The following is a 21848-nucleotide window of genomic DNA, read 5'->3' as shown; positions in this document are numbered from 1 at the left end:
CATTCTTCACAGCAGCATTGGAAGCCAAGGAAGGGATATTCTGGGCCCTGGAGGTGGGAGATGGCTCAGGGATCTACTGGGGTCACCACTTACCAAGTAGGCCTAGAAAGGACAGAGCAGGCATATCTCGCAGAGAGCTTGTGACTGAGGAGTGGGAATAAGAGGGAACCAGCTCTGCATGAAGTACCTCACCCAAAATCCGCTGGAAGAGAAGTCCAGAGATAAAATCATCTGAGATGGGATGAAGAGAGTCTGTTTCATTACCCCTTATAATTCCTCTGAACGAGGAGGTGGTAGAGTTGGTGGGACATCACAGACTCTTCCATGGCCTAGACCATCCCCCAGTCGCTGTCCTTGGGGCTGCCTCTCCCCAGCTTCATCATGTAGTTTTGAAGGAAATTGACAATCATGTGTGCTGCTGGGTCAGGGCCAATGACCACGTAAAGCCCATCATAGGACCACATGGCCCTGCCAGGATGGCTGATCTAGGGCTGTACATGTGAACTGAGGTGCATCATTCAGAGAATACCCTTGAACTCTAATGGCTCCCAGCTTCTTTCTTTACTAGGAAATGCCTTCAGGATATAAAACCCTAGGGCAGGTAGCTTGGACTCCCTCACTAGGTGTAGAAGCCTTAAGGAAGAAAGTTGTCAGGCTAAGACCATCAAAGAAGAGGGAAGGGAAAGGCCAAGGGAGAAAAAGAGAGAACTGATGACTTCTGATTTCTTGGATCCAGTCACAGAGATCTTTGTATTTGCTCTGATTCTTGAATCCTCGATTCCCATAATCATTTCAATGAGTCCCCCTTTTCCTTGAAGGCAGGTGGAGGAGGGCTCCTCTCAATTTTGATTCAGATTTTGTTCTAGATACTGCAATCCCAGACCAAAAAAAAAAAAAAAAAAGAGGCAACCATTTGTTTCAGCACCATTAAGAGTGATACCCTTTATTCTTTACTGAGAATAGGCTGTGCAGACTATCAAACACACTTCACCAGCATCGTGGGCAGCAGTGCCCGTGTGAGTGAGTGTGTGTTAGGAGCGGCCTTATTGATTCCTGAACCACTCCAAGCATTTATACTGCCTGTGCGAGGCCAATCCTGTCATGTCCTCGATCAAAGACTGAGAAATACAGCCTCAGAAAGGCATCACCCAGGATCCAGATCTCTGTAGATGGACTCCATTGGTTCTCTCTAAAGGTGGTATAGCAGCGACCTCTAGAATTCTGGGGGAATCATAAACACACACCAGTCAGCATGAGCCCTTACCGGTGACTCCCTCCAATATCCAGACTCAGCACAATTCTTTGTTTTATTTCCCTCTTTTGGTAAGTATCTAGGGGTTTTCTCAGCAGCAGGGGATATGAGAGTTCATCAGTCAAAGAGGGCCAAGACATGAGGTTGCCATGAGGAAGGGTGTGGTGAGTGGAGGACTGGGAGTTGGGGAAACAGAGGAATGAAAAACAACAAAGTCCTCCTGTAGAGCATAAGGAACTATATTCAACATTCAGTGATAAACCACATGAAAAGGAATTTTAAAATATATTTTTTATGTGTATAACTGAGTCACTGCTGTGCAACAGAACTTAATGCCACAATGAAGATTATCCACATTTCAAAATAATTTTTTTTTTCAAAAAGAACAAATGTGTCCATAGCTCTTCTCACTCCCTATTTCTTTCCTTCTGACTCTTCCTCCTTGTTTTCTCTGCAGAGAATGCTGGTTCTCCTCCTGCATCCCCATAATCTGTACTTCATTTAAAAACTTTATATTGTATTTGAGTATAGCTGATTAACAATATTCTGAGTTTCAGATGGACAGTAAAGGGACTCAACCATATGTATCTGGGTATCCTGGTCCCAAAGACACCCCTCACATCCAGGCTGTCATATAACTGAGCGGAGTCCCCTGTACTACACAGCAACTTGTTGTTGGTTATCCATCTTAAGTAGAGCAGTGCCCACAACACTTTCTTGAAGCTTTAACTCAGGACGCTGCAAAGCCTCCTTCAGCCCACACTCACCCTCTCTGGCCACTCCAGGCTTGGTTGGGTAACATACTCTTGTTACCCATCCCCACTGGTCTGTCCGTAGCCTTCATCACCCCTAGTAAATCCCCAGTGCCCCAATGCAGATCATCTTGTGATGCCATTTGCATGGAATCCAGTGCAGTTTTGCCTAGAATCAAGCAACCCTCCATATGGCTCAATGAGTTTGTAGTTTTAGAATTCCTGAAATTCCCTCTTCCTCAAAACCTTCTTTGAGCCCATCAGCCTGCTGAACTCCCTATGGTGCTGACATGAACCTCCACCCTGTGCCACGGCTGAGCAGTCGCAGTGCACCCTTTATTCACATTAGCATCCAACCTCCCCACAGAGTTGCTGGGTACTCGAACTCACAAAGGAGGCACCTGGCCAGAGCAAGGGGAAGATACAGCGGAGAACAAGGCTGACCATGTAATTTATCATCCAAACCATGAAAACCTTGAGAAGGGAAGGGAGCCTGTTAATGTATGCTGGGACATCACACTGGAACTGTCCCCAGCCATTCTCCTTGTAACATGGCCTATTTCAGGGACTGCTGGTGCTGAATTTCATGCTCACGCACCTAAGGGTTCAGATTGAATTGAAGCTCTTTGAGGACTGAGGACCTCAGTGTTCCCCTCTCCTTGACTCCCACCATGCCATATGGTGAGGCCTCTCCACACTTATTTCAGGAAGGTCAGTGTCCCACACGGCCCTTTACTCTCAAGTGATTGGTTTTGTGGGAGTCACTGACCCAGCCACAGGGCTCAGCAGCATCTGCAATGCTTTGACATGACCTCCAGAGGGCGGCCTCCTCCTAGCAGCAACCCAAGGATTTCTGCAAGCTCCAGCTTGAGAACCAGTGCTCAATATTGTCGCCTCACCTTGATGATGTAGGCTCGACCTGGCACTGGGTAGTCGATGCTGTTGATGGTGAAGATAATAGAGGGCAGGGTATTGACTGAAGAACATGGAACGTAGTACTGTTAGAGAGAGAGGGTGAGAGGTTGACACTGGTGATCCTTGTTGTGTGTGGAGACTGGGAGTGACCCTGGGGCATGACCCTTCACCTTGGAACCCCGTGGCCTGGCGCCGATGAGCTTCTGCATGTTATCAACCTGTGATTTGGGGCCTTCGATGAATGGTGCCCCGGTGTCAACAACGGCCTTGCAGCCAGCAGAACAAGCAATAACCTTTCTTTCAATGGAGATGCTGAGAGACAAAGGAAGAAAGTGGGCATCAAGGTCACTCTGAGCCTCCCCAGAGTTGTCCTCTTCCCGTCTGTCTCCGAAACAGCCCTTGGTCTCTTTCCTTCTTTTCCTTTGCTCTCGACACAGTACCTTTCTTGACATCCTTGAATCCAGTACTTGAATATACCAGGATCTTTTGTACCTTGACCCAATCTGGTCTTCCTTCCTAGAAGACGCCACTCCATTTTGACTAGCAAATTTCTTCTCATCTTCCAGATTCCAGCTTAATTTTATTGTTTTTGGGAAGTCTTTCCCCTGGTATTTATGAGTCTCCTGTCTTAGTCACTCTCTGTAGAACCTTCTTCATGTCTGCTGCTGCTACAGCTGCTAACTCACTTCAGTCATATCTGACTCTGTGTGACCTCATAGAGGGCAGCCCACCAGACTCTGCCATCCCTGGGATTGTCCAGGCAAGAGTACTGGAGTGAGTTGCCATTGCCTTCTCCTCCTCATGTCTAGCATGTACCAAAGTCACAATTCACTATGTGGGCAAGTCACTTCATGTACATCTGCCTTCTTAGATGTGAGGGGGAGTTTTATGCTCCTTGCCTCCCTAAAGTGCCTCGCACACAGTGGATGCCCAATATTGTCTGTTCAATGAGTGTATGAAAACTAAGAAAACAATAAGTAACCTCCAGAGAGCTGTATCTGGTGGGGAACAAATAACAACTAGCACACAGAGTGAAGATGGAAATTCGCAGGGACAGCAGATTCTCATAGTAGGGGGAGAGAGGGGCTTCCCTGGGAGAGGGTGTCTCTCAGCACTGCTCCTACAACCAGCTCAGACCCTGAGACCCTGGCCAGGAAATACGTGACTAGCCCATAGAAACTCCAAAGGACAGGTCAACATTTGCCTGAGGGTATCACACAGAATCCTTTCAATTATGCCTCTTGTCCTCAGGTCACTGCTGGATCCCACCTTCCTGATCCTCTGTAATAGCCCCTGTCGCACGTGTGCCCAAGAACTTGGCATGTCTTTTCTATTAGTTGCTTTCATGTCTTAAGACTGCAGGCAACTTCTCTCCACTGCTGGGTAGCTGCTCCCTGAGAAGACAAGTTGTCCCCATTTTATCAGGACTGTCCCTGTTTTTAAACAGACATTTATCTGGACTGAGAATTTCCTATGTCCTAGGTAGCCCTGGACAGTCGGTCATCTTATCATAACTCTGTTCAGGCTGGTGAAATTCTCCCTGATCCTCTGTTCACCACACTGTGGAGTCCTCTAACCATGCTCCCCAACTCAAAGCGCAGTGGGTGCAGTCTTCTCCCAGCTACACAGACCTCTCTGGTGCCTTTTAGGACCCTGATCAGAGCTATGCTCAGAAGGCCTGGGGATTATGAACTCCGGGGTTCTTTGTGTATCTCTGTGCTTGTGTGTTTGTTTCTATCTGTATTTGCATGTTTCTTTATGTGTGCTTGTGTGTCCCTGACTAGCTATGCATGTTTTTATGTGTTGCTGTGTATGTTTTTATGTGTCTGCTTGTGTGTTTCCATGTTTCTGTGTGTCTGTCTATGTCGTTGTGAGTGGTGTATATGTCTCTGTGACTGTGTGTCTGAGAATGCATTTGTGTGTGTCTGCCTGTGTCCATGTACAGTAGTGGGAGCATCACTTGGGCTGACCCTCAGAGGGAGAGGCTTACCGGTCCATGTGTACAATCCAGTTGCCCTCTGGGATCAATGGTACCCAGTTGAGCTCTCCCTTGTAGTAGCGGTGGTCCACCCCACCAAACATCACCACACTGCCCTCCTGCCCATCTCTGTAGACAGAAATGAGGGGGTGATCCTTGGAGGACAGTAACAACAGCACTGTCTGAGAGCTGTGCTTGTCCACCCATCAAGGCCCTAATAAGGTCCCCATGTACAGATGCAGAAATCGAGGCTAGGAGAGATTGAGATCCAGACTGAGGTCTGTTACTGGCTAATGAGTGGCACAGAGGTTAGAAGCTGAACCCACTTGGATGGGCTCCACCCACTATGTCTTCTGAAGACATCCTGGACCTCCAGCCACCTGAGTGCTCAGACACCCTCAGAGGACAGGGTGCTGAAGTGTTTGGACTTTCCCCTTGTCCACCTTGTCATTTTTCAGGAAAATCAAGGCCTGGGAGTTCTAAGGGTATTGGTTCAGGTCACCCAGATTTGGCTTCACTGGCCTGTGACCTCTACTGCCAAAAGGGCCCCACACTCAGAAGGGACCCAACCTCTGCTCTCCCTGTCTTGAAATGCCTCATATTCTTAAACAAGGGGTCCCACACTTTTGTGTCCTACTCTTTCATTTCTCACTGGCTCCTACAAATTGGGTAGCTGGTCCTGGGCTCCCAGTGAAATGCTAATGAGGAAGGAAAGATATCCACCATCCTTCTCCTTCCTTCCTTATCAAATTCATAAGCAAATCCTAATGCTTCAACTTGTTTCCTGTGGCCTTCCATTAGCCTTCCTCCTCACCTCCCTAGACAAATTACTGGTCTTGAGCCCAGGAGTAGGCTTGTGTTCCAATAAACTTTTATTTCTAAAAGCCAGGGGTGAAGCCAGGTGGGGTCCTGGGTCCATAGTTATCCTGGGTTAGATTATCTCTCAGGATACTTCTTTATGAAGTGTTCTATAATTTTTGTGTAACTGAAAGCATCTTACAGCTAATTTGGTGAAAGGGATTGTCCATCTCAGACTTACTTGCTCAAGTAGAAGGCAAAAACAGGCTCAGAAATGGCACCTTCATTCTTCAGCTTGTCAAAGATGGGGATTGCTCCAGAAGAGGATATGTTGGGGTAGTTCAAGCCCAAGACGCCATCAAAAGGTATACGCCTAAACCCGTATTCTGCCGTGCTTAGACCGAACGGCTGGTCAGTGCTCACAAGGTCCCCAATCTGTGGGAAATAAGAGTGTTCCCACTTACAGATACGTGAAGTGGGGCTAGGACTGGGCTGGATGCATTGCCATTAGATCCTCAGAGAAGAATTGAGGCTGGGTTCTGTTTTTGGTGGCCGACAGACAGTGAAATCAAGCTGGGAGGAGAATTTGGGTTCGATTTGAAAGAGGCTGTGAATTTTATAACCTCTGCCCCTCTGAAAAACACCACCTGAGTGAGACATTTTGGCCTCGTGGCTTCTGTACAGGTGGGGCAACCAAGAGTCAGGCCAGGTCCCATTGGTGCCACCTTATAGACAAAGCAATCAAGAGCAAGATAGTCTTCTCTTTGGCATCACTGTGACCTCATGACAGGAATGGACTGCATTCTCTGTAAGGTACTGTGGATTCTGCATCTCTCCAGGAAGACAGAAGTCAAAAACACAATCTTGCTTGCAGGGATCTATGAAATTACTGCCTATGGAAATCACTTTTGGGGATATGTGTATATTCCTGTGAGTGTGTATGAGAGAAAAGTGAGAGAGGAACTACTCAAGTATTTGCGGGAGGCAGGCCATAGGTTTATTAGACTCTCAAGGGTCCTCTTGAGTGAGAAATCATTTATCAGTCCCCTTGACTTCTCAGGTGACCAGTTTCCCACTCTGGATACCTTGACTGCTCCCAAGGTCCTCAGATCAGTTTTATCCTGTCTACAAACACCCCACAGCATATTCAGTCTTGAAAAGCCATCCTAACTCCACCTTTAACCACGTGTGTGCCCTCAGCAAGGACCTTGCTGCCTACATCTCAGTTTCCTCATATGTCTCATGAGCTAATCAGAGTAACTGCTGTGTGGGGTTGTTGCAGGATTAAACCAGTTATCACCTGAAAGTGCCTGAAACAGTCTGTGAATATAAAAATGGGTGCTTTTATCCTTTTTTTTTTTTTTTTTGCTCCCAGCAAAATGAACCTTGAATTGCTCATGGGCAGAGGAGCTGCAAGCCCACACCTCAAACCACTCTCTGGGTTAGCTAATCTGTTTGTGTGTCATCACAGGCACTGCCTCCCCAGAGACATGATCCTGTGGATAAGATGGCCAATATCTATGGGAGATAGGCTTGGAAGGGTCCTGCCAGATGGTCCTGCATCTGTTTTGCAAGCAGTGGTCACTCCATAGGCAGTCCTAACTCAGCATATGTTACACTGTTACCCGAACTGTGTCATGAACAACAATTCCTTTCATTCTTCCACATCCATAGGTGATGCTGAAGGTCTTATTGGTAGGCCGGAAGGTGGAAGACTGAAGATGTCTGAACCTAGTGTGTAGAGCTGTAGACACAAGAGATGAGTGTCATCTGGTGCCAAGGATGGAAACAGAGTGGCAGGGCAAGTGAAGGATGGTCCGGGTACAAGGTATCTGTACTCACAACAGGCTTCAATGGCACAAAAGTTGGAGGGCACCCACAAGTCAGATGAGCCTGTGTCAAAGACAACCTGGAATTCCTGAGGGGGTGTTCCAATGGTGATGTTACCCAGGTAGACCAACTATAGGGAAATGCAGGGAGTGGGTTAGTGCAGAACTGGCTGCCCTCTATTCCCAAACTGCTGCCTCCCTCTGGGTGTCACATATCTCTTGAGATTACTTTCTAATCACCATGCAGCTCACAGACTTTGGCCACAGAGGTATCTGCATTTGATATATTTTTCCTATGCTACATTATATGCAGGATGTTGACTCTATGCCTAGGTGTTGCTGTGGTTCTTCCTTCATGGGAATCCCATAGGCAAAAACACCGGGCCTCCAGGACCACTGGACACCCAGGGAAGTCCTGGTGCCTTCATTTGAGAAGCTCTGTAGTCTCTTCAAACCCAGCTTTAGCACCCGCTTCTCCAGGAGGTCCTTCTTGATCAACCCCAGCCACTCCCTCCAAACTCAGACCACATCCAGTCAACACCACACAGGTGACCCTTTCATTTGACATGTATTTACTCTTTGCCTATCTCTCAGGCTGGCATGGGCATTCTTGAAGACAAAATAAGCCATTTGTCTAATCTAAAAACAGTAACCACAGTGATTCTTATGGCCATACATGGAATACAGGTTCAGTAACTTTTTAGTGCTATCGTTCTTGCATCTGTGGAAACTGAATTTCTTTGCCTGGGGAGTCACAATTGCTCTGCAGTTGGTTCTACCTTTTGATCAGTGATGGTTCACTCTTCATCTGTAACTGAGGAGCTCCCTTAGTTCAGAAGGAACAATCACCCTCAAACAAATGACACATCTTTGACACAGAAATGGATATTTACCTGCCACCTGGTAATTTCCAGGCCCAGTCACAAAGACCAACAGTTGAGGATGAGACTGCCTTCTCCTCTGGTTGGGGGTCCCTGTTTTCCAGTGTCCCTGCCTCCTGCAGGAAACCCATCCCCATCATCCCACCTGGCACCTCCAGATGAGCCTCAGTGCTAGGCTAGAGCACCAGGGGGCGTTTTGGAGCACCATCCTCCCAAAATACTTACATCCTTGGTGTTTCTCAGTGGGTGAATAGTTAGATTTGAGCCACGAAAAGAAATCTGGGACAGTCTGTAAGCATGCTCCTTCAGGAAATTGTTCAGCATGTTTTTTTCACTGAGGGTTTTTCTCATGGTCTTCACTCTCCTTAGAGGTATTCTTTCACCGAGCATTTGACAAAGAAAACAAAGAAGATGCTACAATTAGATGTCAGTGTTAAGATATAACTGTCATTGTATTGGCCCAGTGTATTTTCTAACCACTTTTATGAGGCACATTATTATCAGAATTTTATGCATATACTGTGGCAAAGACATAGATTTCAATACTGGTTCTGTTCTGCAATCTTGGGTAAGCCATATGACCATGTGATGTCTCAGTCTCCCCTTCCGTAAAAATGTAGAATGTAACAATACAAACACTCCAAATAGGATATCTTGGGGATAAGAGAAGTGATGTATATAAAGTGAAAGTGGAGTCATTCAGTCGTGTCCAACTCCTTGTGACCACATGGACTGTAGCCTACCAGGCACCTCCATCCATGGGATTTTCCAGGCAAGAATACTGGAGTGGATTGCCATTTGTTTCTCCAGGGGATTTTCCAGTCACAACAATGACAGCCATTATCATTAGTGTTGCTATCTCACTCATTCTTTCTCATAAATCCTCAAGGATGTAGGTAGAAGGGGGGCTCATCTCTTTTACAAAGTAGCAATTTGAAATGGAGGAGGTTTCTGAGTTGGCTGTGGTCACACTGCTTGTCAGATATAAAACAGTATATATAGAACAGTGCATCTTTCTCCAAGTTGACAAAGAAGAGAGAATTGAAGGAACAATCCAAGATATAGGAAACAAGTAAGGGAAATTCAAAGGTTTGAGAAGGAAGGACGAGTCAAACGAAAAATAAAAAGAAAATAACACAAAGTGAAATACACTCCCTGTGACTTCCAAAGAGATGGAGAGATAAATGACAGTGATACAAAGATGCAGACCTAAGCATATATACACTGAAGTAGACAGGGAAAAAAGAGGGCATGTTGAATAAAATGTAGAAAGTGCTCTTCCTCAGGACCACATTGACATCTGCATAGACTGTGCACTGAACTGTTACAAGGAGTTGCATTTTGAAGAGGTCATGACATGACTGGACCCCAAGATTTGTGCAACCCAGCCAAGACCTTGGGATCCACAGTTCCTATAGCAAGTTACGTATCAATAAGTAAGAGTGGAGCTTTAAGACTCTTAGGGATATATTTAATTCCCTTCTGAACCTGATGGGTGGAAAAATAATCAGATGCAAAGAAAAATTCGAGAAAGGAATATGATGAGACTTACAGTCCCCATACTTACTTGACTATGCACTCTGAGATGGACACTAGCCCGAGGAGCACAAGCCACTTCATGCTTCTTTCCTGCATTCACGTACTCAGGGAAGTTTGGGTTCTTAGCATGTAGTGGTGACCAGGAACCCCTAGTTATATATGCTCTGACCTACCCAAGTTTTCCCCTTTAAGCCACTAAAAGATCTGAAGAAAAAAAAAAACACAAAGCTTTTGATTAAATCTTTACTTTGATCAGTGTACTTGGTCAGTGGCCTTTGAAGCTTCTCAAAATACAGAGAATTGAACTGTAATCTCTACCTTGAAGCTTGGCTGGAAAATCAAACTGATCTGCATGGACATCTAAGAAGACAGAGAACGTTGCCTACATGGAGAAAAACCTGCTAAGAACACCATGAAAATGGATACTAGGGGCCATGCTCGACATTCATGGTTTCATGTCATCTTCCTAGCCACTTCATGAGATATGCATTGCTGTCTTCATTGGAGGGGAGATTGCTAAGAGGATAAGTTGTCAAATGGCAAAGTGAAGACTTCAGGAACAGCCCAGGAACATACAACTGGCTTTAGGTAGTGGGTCTAATGGCAGACATCAGTGGCACCTATGATGCCAGTCTGCATCAAAGATTTAGGGCAGAGCAGTACTATCATCCAACAACTGTACAAGGAAGAACTGTGTTAGGTTCTGGGTTAAAGGCTTCAAAGTCAAAGTTGATCAAAACAACAAAAAAAGTCTTTATCTTAAGTGAGCAAGAAGTGTAGTTCTCGCAAGCTCATGGCCCCAGGGGGCAGGAGATATGATACTAGGACTAGGTGATCATGTTGGAATCTGGGCAGCACAGGCCTTATCTCTGGGAGCAGCCTTTTCTCCACTTCAGCCATGCTGGAAAGCAGGCAAGTTGGCCATGTTTTCAAGAGAATCAAAGTCTGGATATTTATGTACAATCTACTGATTTTAATGTTCACAACTAATTTTCTTTTCCTGAAAAAATAGTGGGAATGAAATCTCCAGAGTGATGTGCTGGAATCAGCCTTCACTCTCTGCAATTTTTTGTTTCTGGTCTACAGTTGGGAGTGTAGTAGAGACAGAGAGAAATTTAATTCATGTCGGTTGATTTAAAAAGAGACTGAATGCACACTAAACATGCTGACTCATTGGAAAAGACCCTGATATTAGGAAAGATGGAAGGCAGGAGGAGAAGCAGAAGACAAAGGATGAGATGCTTGGATAGCATCACCAAGTCAATGGACATGAGCTTGAGCAAGCTCCGGGAGTTGGTGATGGATAGGGAAACCCAGCAAGGATCTCATTCAAATGTGAAGGAGAAATCAAAAGCTTTACAGACAGGCAAAAGTTGAGAGAATTCAGCGCCACCAAAACAGCTCTCCAACAAATGTTAAAGGATATTATCTAGACAGGAAACACACAAAGGGTGTATAAACTCAAACCCCAAACAATAAAGCAAATGGCAATGTTATAATACTTATCAATAATTCCCTTAAATGTAAATGGGTTGAATGCCCCAACCAAAAGACAAAGACTGGCTGAATGGATATAAAAACTAGACCCCTATATATGTTGTCTACAAGAGACCCACCTCAAAACAAGGGACACATTCAGACTGAAAGTGAAGGGCTTGAAAAAGATATTCTATGCAAATAGAGACCAAAAGAAAGCAGGAGTAGCAATACTCATATCAGATAAAATAGATGTTAAAACAAAGGCTGTGAAAAAGAGCCAAAGAAAGACACTACATAATGATCAAAGGATCAACCCAAGAAGAAGATATAACAATTATAAATATATGTTCAACCAACATAGGAGCACCATAAAATGTAAGACAAATGCTAACAAGTATGAAAGGGGAAATTAACAATAACACAATAATAGTGGGAGATTTTAATACCACACTCACACGTATGGATAGATCAACTAAACAGAAAATTAACAAGGAAACACAAACTTTAAATGATGTAATAGACCAGTTAGACCTAATTGATACCTATAAGACATTTCACCCCAAAACAATGAATTTCACCTTGTTCTGAAACAAACACGGAATCTTCTCCAGGATAGATTACATCCTGGGCCATAAATCTAGCCTTGGTAAATTCAAAAAAATTGAAATGATTCCAAGTTTCTTTTCTGACCACAATGCAGTAAGATTAGATCTCAATCACAGGAGAAAAATTATTAAAAATTCCAACATATGGACACTGAACAACATGCTGCTGAATAACCAACAAATCACAGAAGAAATTTAAAAAAAAAAAGAAATCAAAATATCCATAGAAACAAATGAAAATGGAAACACAGCAACCCCAAACCTGTGGGACACTGTAAATCAGTGCTAAGGGGAAAGTTCACAGCAATGCAGGCATATCTCAAGAAACAAGAAAAAAGGCAAACAAATAACATAACTCTACACCTAAAGCAACTAGAAAAGGAAGAAATCAAGAACCCCAGGGTGAGTAGAAGGAAAGAAATCTTCAAAATTAGGGCCGAAATAAATGCACAAGAAACAAAGGAGACCATACAAAAAATCAACAAACCCAAAAGCTGGTTCTATGACGTGGTAAATAAAATTGACACACCATTAGCCAGACTCATCAAGAAACAAAAGGAGAAAAATCAAATCAATAAAATCAGAAATGAAAATGGAGAGATCACAACAGACAACACAGAAATACAAATGATCATAAGAGACTACCATCAGCAATTATATGCCAATACAATGGACAACGTGGAGGAAATGGACTAATTCTTAGAAAAGTACAACTTTCCAAAACTGAACCAGGAAGAAATAGAAAATCTTAACACACCCATCACAAGCACAGGTATTGAAACTGTAATCAGAAATCTTCCAGCAAACAAAAACCCAGGTCCTGATGGCTTCATAGCTGAATTCTACCAAAAATTTAGAGAAGAGCTAACACCTATCCTACTCAAACTCTTCCAGAAAATTGCAGAGGAAGGTAAACTTCCAAACTCATTCTATGAGGCCACCATCACCCTAATACCAAAACCTGACAAAGCTGCCACACAAAAAAAGAGAACTACAGGCCAATACACTGATGAACATACATGCAAAAATCCTTTACAAAATTCTAGCAATCAGAATCCAACAACACATGAAAAAGATCATACACCATGACCAAGTAGGCTTTACCCCAGGGATGCAAAGATTCTTCAATATCTGCAAATCAATCAATGTAATATACCACATTAAAAAATTGAAAAATAAAAGTCATATGATTATCTCAATAGATGCAGAGAAAGCCTTTGACAATATTCAACATCCATTTATGACAAAAAACTCTCCAGAAAACAGGAAGAGAAGGAACATACCTCAACATAATAAAAGCTATACATGACAAACCCACAGCAAACATTGAAAGCATTTCCCCTAAAGTCAGGAACAAGACGTGGATGTCCAATTTCACAACTACTATTCAACATAGTTTTGGAAGCATTGGCCACAGCAATCAGAGGAGAAAAAGAAATAAAAGCAATCCAAATTGGAAAAGAAGAAGTAAAGTCTCACTGTTTGCAGATGACATGATCCTCTACATAGAAAACCTTAAAGACTCCACCAGAAAATTACTAGAGCTAATCAATGAATATAGTAAAATTGCATGATATAAAATCAACACAGAGAAATGTCTTGCATTCCTATACACTAATAATGTATAGTATACACTATACACTAATAAAGAGAAAATAGAAAGACAAATTAAGGAAAAAATTCCATTCACCATTGCAACAAAAAGAATAAAATACTTAGGAACATATATACCAAATAAACTAAAGACTTATATATAGAAAACTATCAAACACTGGTGAAAGAAATCAAAGAAGACACTAATAGATGGAGAAATATACCAGGTTCATGGATCAGAAAATCAATATAGTGAAAATGCGTATAACACCCAAACCAATCTATAGTTTCAATGCAATCCCTATAAAGCTACCAATGGTATTTATCACAGAGCTAGAACAAATAATTTCATAATTTGCATGGAAATACAAAAAAAAAACAAAAGAAAAAACTCAAATACCCAAAGCAATCTTGAGAAAGAAGAATGGAACTGGAGGAATCAGCCGGCCTGACTACAGGCCCTACTTCAAAGCCACATTCATCAATACAGTATGGTACTGGCACAAAGACAGAAATATAGATCAGTGGAACAAAATAGAAAGCCCAGAGATTAATCCACACACTTATGGATACCTTATCTTTGACAAAGGAGGCAAGAATATACAATGGAGAAAAGACAATCTCTTTAACAAGTGGTGCTGGGAAAACTGGTCAACCACTTGTAAGAAAATGAAACTAGATCACTTTCTAAGACTACACACAAAAATAAACTCAAAATGGATTAAAGATCTAAATGTAAGACCAGAAACTATAAAACTCCTAGAAGAGAACATAGGCAAAACACTCTCCGACATAAATCACAGCAGAATCCTCTATGACCCGCCTCCCAGAATACTGGAAATAAAAGCAAAAATAAACAAGTGGGACCTAATTAAAATTAAAAGCTTCTGCACTGGGGGCGGTCCTAAGATGGTGGAGGAATAAGATGGGGAGACCACTTTCTCCCTCACAAATTCATCAAAAGAACATTTCAACACTGAGTAAATTTCACAAAACAATTTTTGAATGCTGGCAGAGGACATCAGGCGCCCAGAAAAGCAGGTCATTGTCTTCAAAACCAGGGTAGGAAAAATATAAAAGATGAAAAAGGAGACAAAGGAGGTAGGGAGGGAGCTCCGTCCTGGGAAGGGAATCTTAAGAAGAGAGGTTTCCAAATACCAGGAAACATTCTCGCTGCCGAGTCTGTGGTGAGCCTTGGAAGCACAGAGGGCAACATAACAGGAAGGAAAAATAAGTAAATAATTTAAACCAACAGATTACAAGCCCAGCAGTAACTCCCCCAGCAGAGAAGCAGCACAGACACCACTAGCAAGTGGGGGCTGGGCTGGGAGGCGCGGAAGGCACGGGCTGTAGAGCTTTGTAAGATTTGGGCCGGAACGCCCCTAGCATAACCAGAGCAAACTAACGGGCTAGCAAACCAGACTGTGGGATAGCTACCACGTGAAAAGCTCGAGCATAACACACCACCAGGACTGCACACAGAACAAAGGATGGAACAGAAATAGCCGGCTGCAGACCATCCCCCTCCCGTGACTGGCAGCCAGAGCTGTAAGGGCTGAAGGGGGCAATCGCAGCCCAAGAAAGACATTACCTACCAAAATGCAAGCAGGATTCTTGGCTAACTAAGACTTCTGGGGGTTTTGGACAGTCATCAGCCACCAGAGAAGGGACACCAGTGATATGCCCAGAAAACTGAGCAGCAGAGATGGGAAAGGTGATAAGTCGTAGCGACTGCATTCACCAAACACCTAAGCTACTCGGACCTGGAAAGGACACAAAATGCAGGCCCAACAGAATCTGCGCCTCTGAGGGCTACCTGAGCGCCAAGCCTGAGTGGCTTAGACCGGGGAGGTGCATGCGCCTAGGGCCGGCCTCAGACGGTTCCCAGCGGAGCAACGTAGAGCCTGAGCAGTGTGCACAGTGAGCAGGGGCAGGCCCAGCAGGGCTGAGACACTGCAAGCACACGCCAGTGTTACCTGTTTGCAGCATCCCTCCCTCCCCACAGCGTGACTGAACAACTGAGCCTAAAATATATATATATATATATATATATATCCACCACCGTTCCCCCTCCTCCCCCCGCCCCGTGACAGGGCAGAAATCAGACACTGAAGAGACCAGCAAACAGAAGAACTTAAACAGAGGGAACTGCCTTGGAAGTGACCCCACACTGCCCACAAACCAGAGAAAGGGCCAGATATATCTTTACTATTTTTATGATCATTCTTTTATATGTATATATTGTTGTGTGATTGTTTTTTCTTTGCTTTTTCCTCTTCTTTTTTGTAACCGTGTTAAATTTTTAAGTCCTCTATTTCTCCTTTAATTTTTATTTTTATAACTTACTATTACTTTTCAAAAAAAAGACTATTTTTTAGGCAAACACAATATATACTCTTTTTGTGGTTGTTGTTGTTGTTTAATAATTCTTATGGCTTCGTTTTTTTCTTCTTCTTCTTTCTTCTCCTTCTTCTTCTTTTCTTTAATATTGTATTTTTGAAAATCCAACCTCTACTCTAGATTTTTAATTTTTGCTTTTTGGTATTTGTTTTTAATTTTGTACATTTAAAAAACCCAATCTTCAGTACCCAATTTTACCTGAAAGTGAGATTACTGGCTTGACCACTCTCTTCTCCTTTGGACTCTCGTTTTTCTCCACCAGGTGGCCTCTGTCTCTTCCATCCCCCTTCTCTTCTCTACTGAACTCTGTGAATCTCAGTGTGTTCCTGACGGTGGAGAACACTTAGGGAACTGGTTACTGGCTGGATCTGTCTCTCTCCTTTTCATTTCCCTCTTTTATCCTCCTGGCCACCTCTGTCTACTTCCTCCCTCTCGTCTTCCCTGTATAACTCTGTGAACACCTCTGAGCGGTCCAGACTGAGGAGTGCACATAAGGAAGTGACAAATGACTAGCTTGTCTCTCCTCTTTTAATCCCACCTCATCTCATTCCAGTCACCTCTAACTACTCCCTCCCTCTTCTCTTCTCCATGTAACTCAGTGAACCTCTCTGGGTGTCCCTCAATGTGGAGAAACTTTTCATCTTTAACCTAGATGTTTTATCATCAGTGCTGTATAGATGGAGAAGTCTAGAGGCTACTGTAAAAATAAAACTGAAACCCAGAAGCAGGAGGCTTAAGTCCAAATCCTAAGAACATCACAGAACTCCTGAATCCAGGGAATATTAATCGATAGGAGCTCATCAAAGGCCTCCATATCTACACTGAAACAAAGCACCACCCAAGGGCCAACAAGTTCCACAGCAAGACATACCACACAAATTCTCCAGCAACACTGGAACACACCCCTGAGCTTCAATATACAGGCAGCTCAAAGTTACTCCAAAACCACTGACGTCTCATAGCCCATTACTGGTCACTTCATTGTACTCCAGAGAGAAGAAATCCAGCTCCACCCACCAGAACTCCAACACAAGCCTCCCTAGCCAAGAAACCTTGACAAGCCACTGATAAAACCCCACCCACAGTGAGGAAACTCCATAAACATGAGAACTCCACAAATTCCCAGAATATAGAAAGGCCACACCAAACGCAGCAATATAACCAAGATGAAGAGACAGAGGAATACCCAGCAGGTAAAAGAACAGGAGAAATGTCCACCAAACCAAACAAAAGAGGAAGAGATAGGGAATCTACCCGATGGAGAATTCTGAATAATGATAGTGAAAATGATCCAAAATCTTGAAATCAAAATGGAATCACAGATAAATAGCCTGGAGACAAGGATTGAGAAGATGCAAGAAAGGTTTAACAAGGACCTAGAAGAAATAAAAAAGAGACAATATATAATGAATAATGCAATAAATTAGACCAGAAACACTGTGGAGACAATAAATAGAATACTGGACGCAGAAGATACGATTAGTGAAATAGAAGGTAGAATGGTAGAAATAAATGAATCAGAGAGAAAAAAAAACGAATTAAAAGAAATGAAGACAATCTCAGAGACCTCCAGGACAATATGAAACTTTCCAACATTCGAATTATAGGAGAACCAGAAGAAGACAAAAGGAAAGACCATGAGAGAATACTTGAGGAGATAATAGTTGAAAACTTCCTTAAAATGGGGAAGGAAATAATTACCCAAGTCCAAGAAAACCAGAGAGTTCCAAAGAGGATAAACCCAAGGCAAAACACCCCAAGACATATATTAATCAAATTAACAAAGATCAAACACAAAGAACAAATATTAAAAGCAGCAAGGGAAAAACAACAAATAACACACAAGGGGATTCCCATAAGGATAACCACAGATCTTTCAATAGAAACTCTTCAGGCCAGGAGGGAATGGCAAGACATACTTAAAGTGATGAAAGAAAATAACCTACAGCCCAGATTACTGTACCCAGCAAGGATCTCATTTAAATATGAAGGAGAAATCAAAAGCTTTCCAGACAAGCAAAAGCTGAGAGAATTCAGCACCAACAAACCAGAGCTCTCCAACAAATGCTAAAGGATATTCTCTAGACAGGAAACACAAAAAGGGCATAAAACCCAAACCCAAAACAGTAAAGTAAATGACAACGGAATCACACTTATCAATAATTACCTTAACCATAAATGTGTTGAATGCCCCAACCAAAAGGCAAAGACTGGCTGAATAGATACAAAAACAAGATTCCTAAATATGCTGCCTACAAGAGACCCACCTCAAAACAAGGGACGCATACAGACTGAAAGTGAAGGGCTGGATAAAGATATTCCACGCAAATAGAGACCAAAAGAAAGCAGGAGCAGCAATCTTCGTATCAGATAAAATAGACTTTAAAACAAAGGCTGTGAAAAGAAACAAAGAAGGCCACTACATAATGATCAAAGGATCAATCCAAGAAGAAGATATAACAATTAAAAATATACATGCACCCCACATGGGAGCACCGAAATAGGTAAGACAAATGCTAACAAGTATGAAAGGTGAAATTAACAATAACAAAATAATACTGGGAGACTTTAATACCTATGGACAGATCAACTAAACAGAAAATTAACAAACACAAACTTTAAAAAATACAATAAACCAGTTAGACCTAATTGATATCTATAGGACAATTAACCCCAAAACAATGAATTTCACCTTTTTCTCAAGTGCGCACGGAATCTTCTCCAGGATAGATCACATCCTGGGCCATAAATCTAACCTTTATAAATTCAAAAAAAATAGAAATCATTCCAAGCATCTTTTCTGACCATAATGCATTAAGATTAGATCTCAATTACAGGAGAAAAACTATTAAAAATGCCAACATATGGAGGCTGAACAACACGCTTCTGAATAACCAACAAATCACAGAAGAAATCAAAAAACAAATAAAAATATGCATAGAAACAAATGAAAATGAAAACTCAACAACCCAAAACCTGTGGGACACTATAAAAGCAGTGCTAAGAGGAAAGTTCATAGCAATACAGGCATACCTCAAAAAACAAGAAAAAAGTCAAATAAATAACCTAACTCTACACCTAAAGTAACTAGAAAGGGAAGAAATGGAGAATCCCAGGGGTAGTAGAAGGAAAGAAATCTTAAAAATTAGGGCAGAAATAAATGCAAAGGAAACAAAAGAGACCATAGCAAAAATCAACAAAGCCAAAAGCTGGTTCTTTGAAAGGATAAATAAAATTGACAAACCATTAGCCAGACTCATCAAGAAACAAAGGGAGAAAAATCAAATCAATAAAATCAGAAATGAAAATGGAGAGATCACAACAGACAACACAGAAATTCAAAGGATCATAAGAGACTACCATCAGCAATTATATGCCAATAAAATGGATAACATGGAAGAAATGGACAAATTCTTAGAAAAGTACAACTTTCCAAAACTGAACCAGGAAGAAATAGAAAATCTTGACACACCCATCACAAGCACAGAAATTGAAACTGTAATCAGAAATCTTCCAGCAAACAAAAGCCCAGGTCCTGACAGCTTCACAGCTGAATTCTACCAAAAATTTAGAGAAGAGCTAACACCTATTCTAATCAAACTCCTCCAGAAAATTGCAGAGGAAGGTAAACTTCCGAACTCATTCTATGAGGCCACCATCACCCTAATACCAAAACCTGAAAAAGATGCCACAAAAAAAGAAAACTACAGACCAATATCACAGATGAGCATATATGCAAAAATCCTTAACAAAATTCTAGCAATCAGAATCCGACAACACATGAAAAAGATCATACATCATGACCAAGTGGGCTTATCCCAGGGATGCAAGGATTCTTCAATATCCGCAAATCAATCAATGTAATTCACCACGTTAACAAATTGAAAAATAAAAGCCATATGATTATCTCAATAGATACAGAAAAACCCTTTGACAAAAATCAACATCCATTTATGATAAAAAACTCTCCAGAAAGCAGGAATAGAAGTTACATACCTCAACATAATAAAAGCTATATATGACAAACATACAGATAACATTATCCTCAATGGTGAAAAATTGAAATCATTTCCCCTAAAGTCAGGAACAAGATGTGGGTGCCCACTTTCACAACTACTATTCAACATAGTACTGGAAGTTTTGGCCACAGCAATCAGAGCAGAAAAAGAAATAAAAGAATCCAAATTGGAAAAGAAGAAGTAAAACTCTCACTGTTTGCAGATGACATGATCCTCTAAATGAAAACCTTAAAGACTCCACCAGAAAATTACTAGAGCTAATCAATGAGTATAGTAAAGTTGCAGGATATAAAATCAACACACAGAAATGTCTTGCATTCCTATACACTAATAATGAGAAAGTAGAAAAAGAAATTAAGGATACAATTCCATTCACCACTGCAACAAAAAGTATAAAATACTTAGGAATATATCTACCTAAAGAAACTAAAGATCTATATATAGAAAACTATAAAACACAGATGAAAGAAATCAAAGAGGACACTAATAAATGGAGAAATATACCATGTTCATGGATCGGAAGAATCAATTTAGTGAAAATGAGTATACTGCCCAAAGCAATCTACAGATTCAATGCAATCCCTATCAAGTTACCAACGGTATTTTTCACAGAACTACAACAAATAATTTCAAGATTTGTACGGAAATACAAAAAACGTTGAATAGCCAAAGCAATCTTGAGAAAGAAGAATGGAACTGAAGGAATCAACTTGCCTGACTTCAGGCTCTACTACAAAGCCACAGTCATCAAGACAGTATGGTACTGGCACAAAGACAGAAATATAGATCAATGGAACAAAATAGATAGCCCAGAGACAAATCCACACACCTATGGACACGTTATCTTCAACAAAGGAGGCAAGAATATACAGTGGAGTAAAGACAATCTCTTTAACAAGTGGTGCTGGGAAAACTGGTCAACCACTTGTAAAAGAATGAAACTAGATCACTTTCTAACACCGCACACAAAAATAAACTCAAAATAGATTAAAGATCTAAATGTATGACGAGAAACTATAAAACTCCTAGAGGAGAACATAGGCAAAACACTCTCCGACATAAATCACAGCAGGATCCTCTATGATCCACCTCCCAGAATACTGGAAATAAAAGCAGAAATAAACAAATGGGATCTAATTAAAATTAAAAGCTTCTGCACAACAAGGAAACTACAAGCAAAGTGAAAAGACAACCTTCTCAATGGGAGAAAATAATAGCAAATGAAGCAACTGACAAACAACTAATCTCGAAAATATACAAGCAATTTATGCAGCTCAATTCCAGAAAAATAAATGACCCAATCAAAGAAATGGGCCAAAGAACTAAATAGACATTTCTCCAAAGAAGACATATGGATGGCTAACAAATACATGAAAAGATGCTCAACATTACTCATTATCAGAGAAATGCAAATAAAGACCACAACGAGGTAACATTTCACACCAGCCAGAATGGCTGTGATCCAAAAGTCTACAAGCAATAAATGCTGGAGAGGGTGTGGAGAAAAGGAAACCCTGTTACACTGTTGGTGGGAATGCAAACTAGTACAGCCACTATGGAGAACAGTGTGGAGATTCCTTAAAAAATTCCAAATAGAACTGCCATATGACCCAGAAATCCCACTGCTGGGCATACACACCGAGGAAACCAGAATTGAAAGAGACACATGTACCACAATGTTCACTGCAGCACTGTTTATAATAGCCAGGACATGGAAACAACCTAGATGTCCATCAGCAGATGAATGGATAAGAAAGCTGTGGTACATATACACAATGGAGTATTACTCAGCCATTAAAAAGAATACA

General features: G+C 41.9%; 1 protein-coding gene across 1 annotated transcript; it reads right to left on the bottom strand.

The window, feature by feature from the left end:
* Positions 1–1071: 1071 nt before the first annotated feature.
* Positions 1072–10073, bottom strand: LOC138082831 (pregnancy-associated glycoprotein 6-like). Its single transcript, XM_068976230.1, is given in 9 exon segments — positions 1072–1221; positions 2904–3002; positions 3090–3231; positions 4910–5026; positions 5937–6130; positions 7321–7439; positions 7538–7655; positions 8631–8781; positions 9973–10073. Coding segments are annotated over 9 exon segments (1191 nt in total).
* Between the last annotated feature and the right edge of the window lie 11775 nt (positions 10074–21848).

The sequence above is a fragment of the Capricornis sumatraensis genome, chromosome 8 (assembly GCF_032405125.1).
Source record: "Capricornis sumatraensis isolate serow.1 chromosome 8, serow.2, whole genome shotgun sequence".
Taxonomy (NCBI): Eukaryota; Metazoa; Chordata; class Mammalia; order Artiodactyla; family Bovidae; genus Capricornis; species Capricornis sumatraensis.
This window is presented reverse-complemented; position numbering and strand designations above follow the sequence as displayed.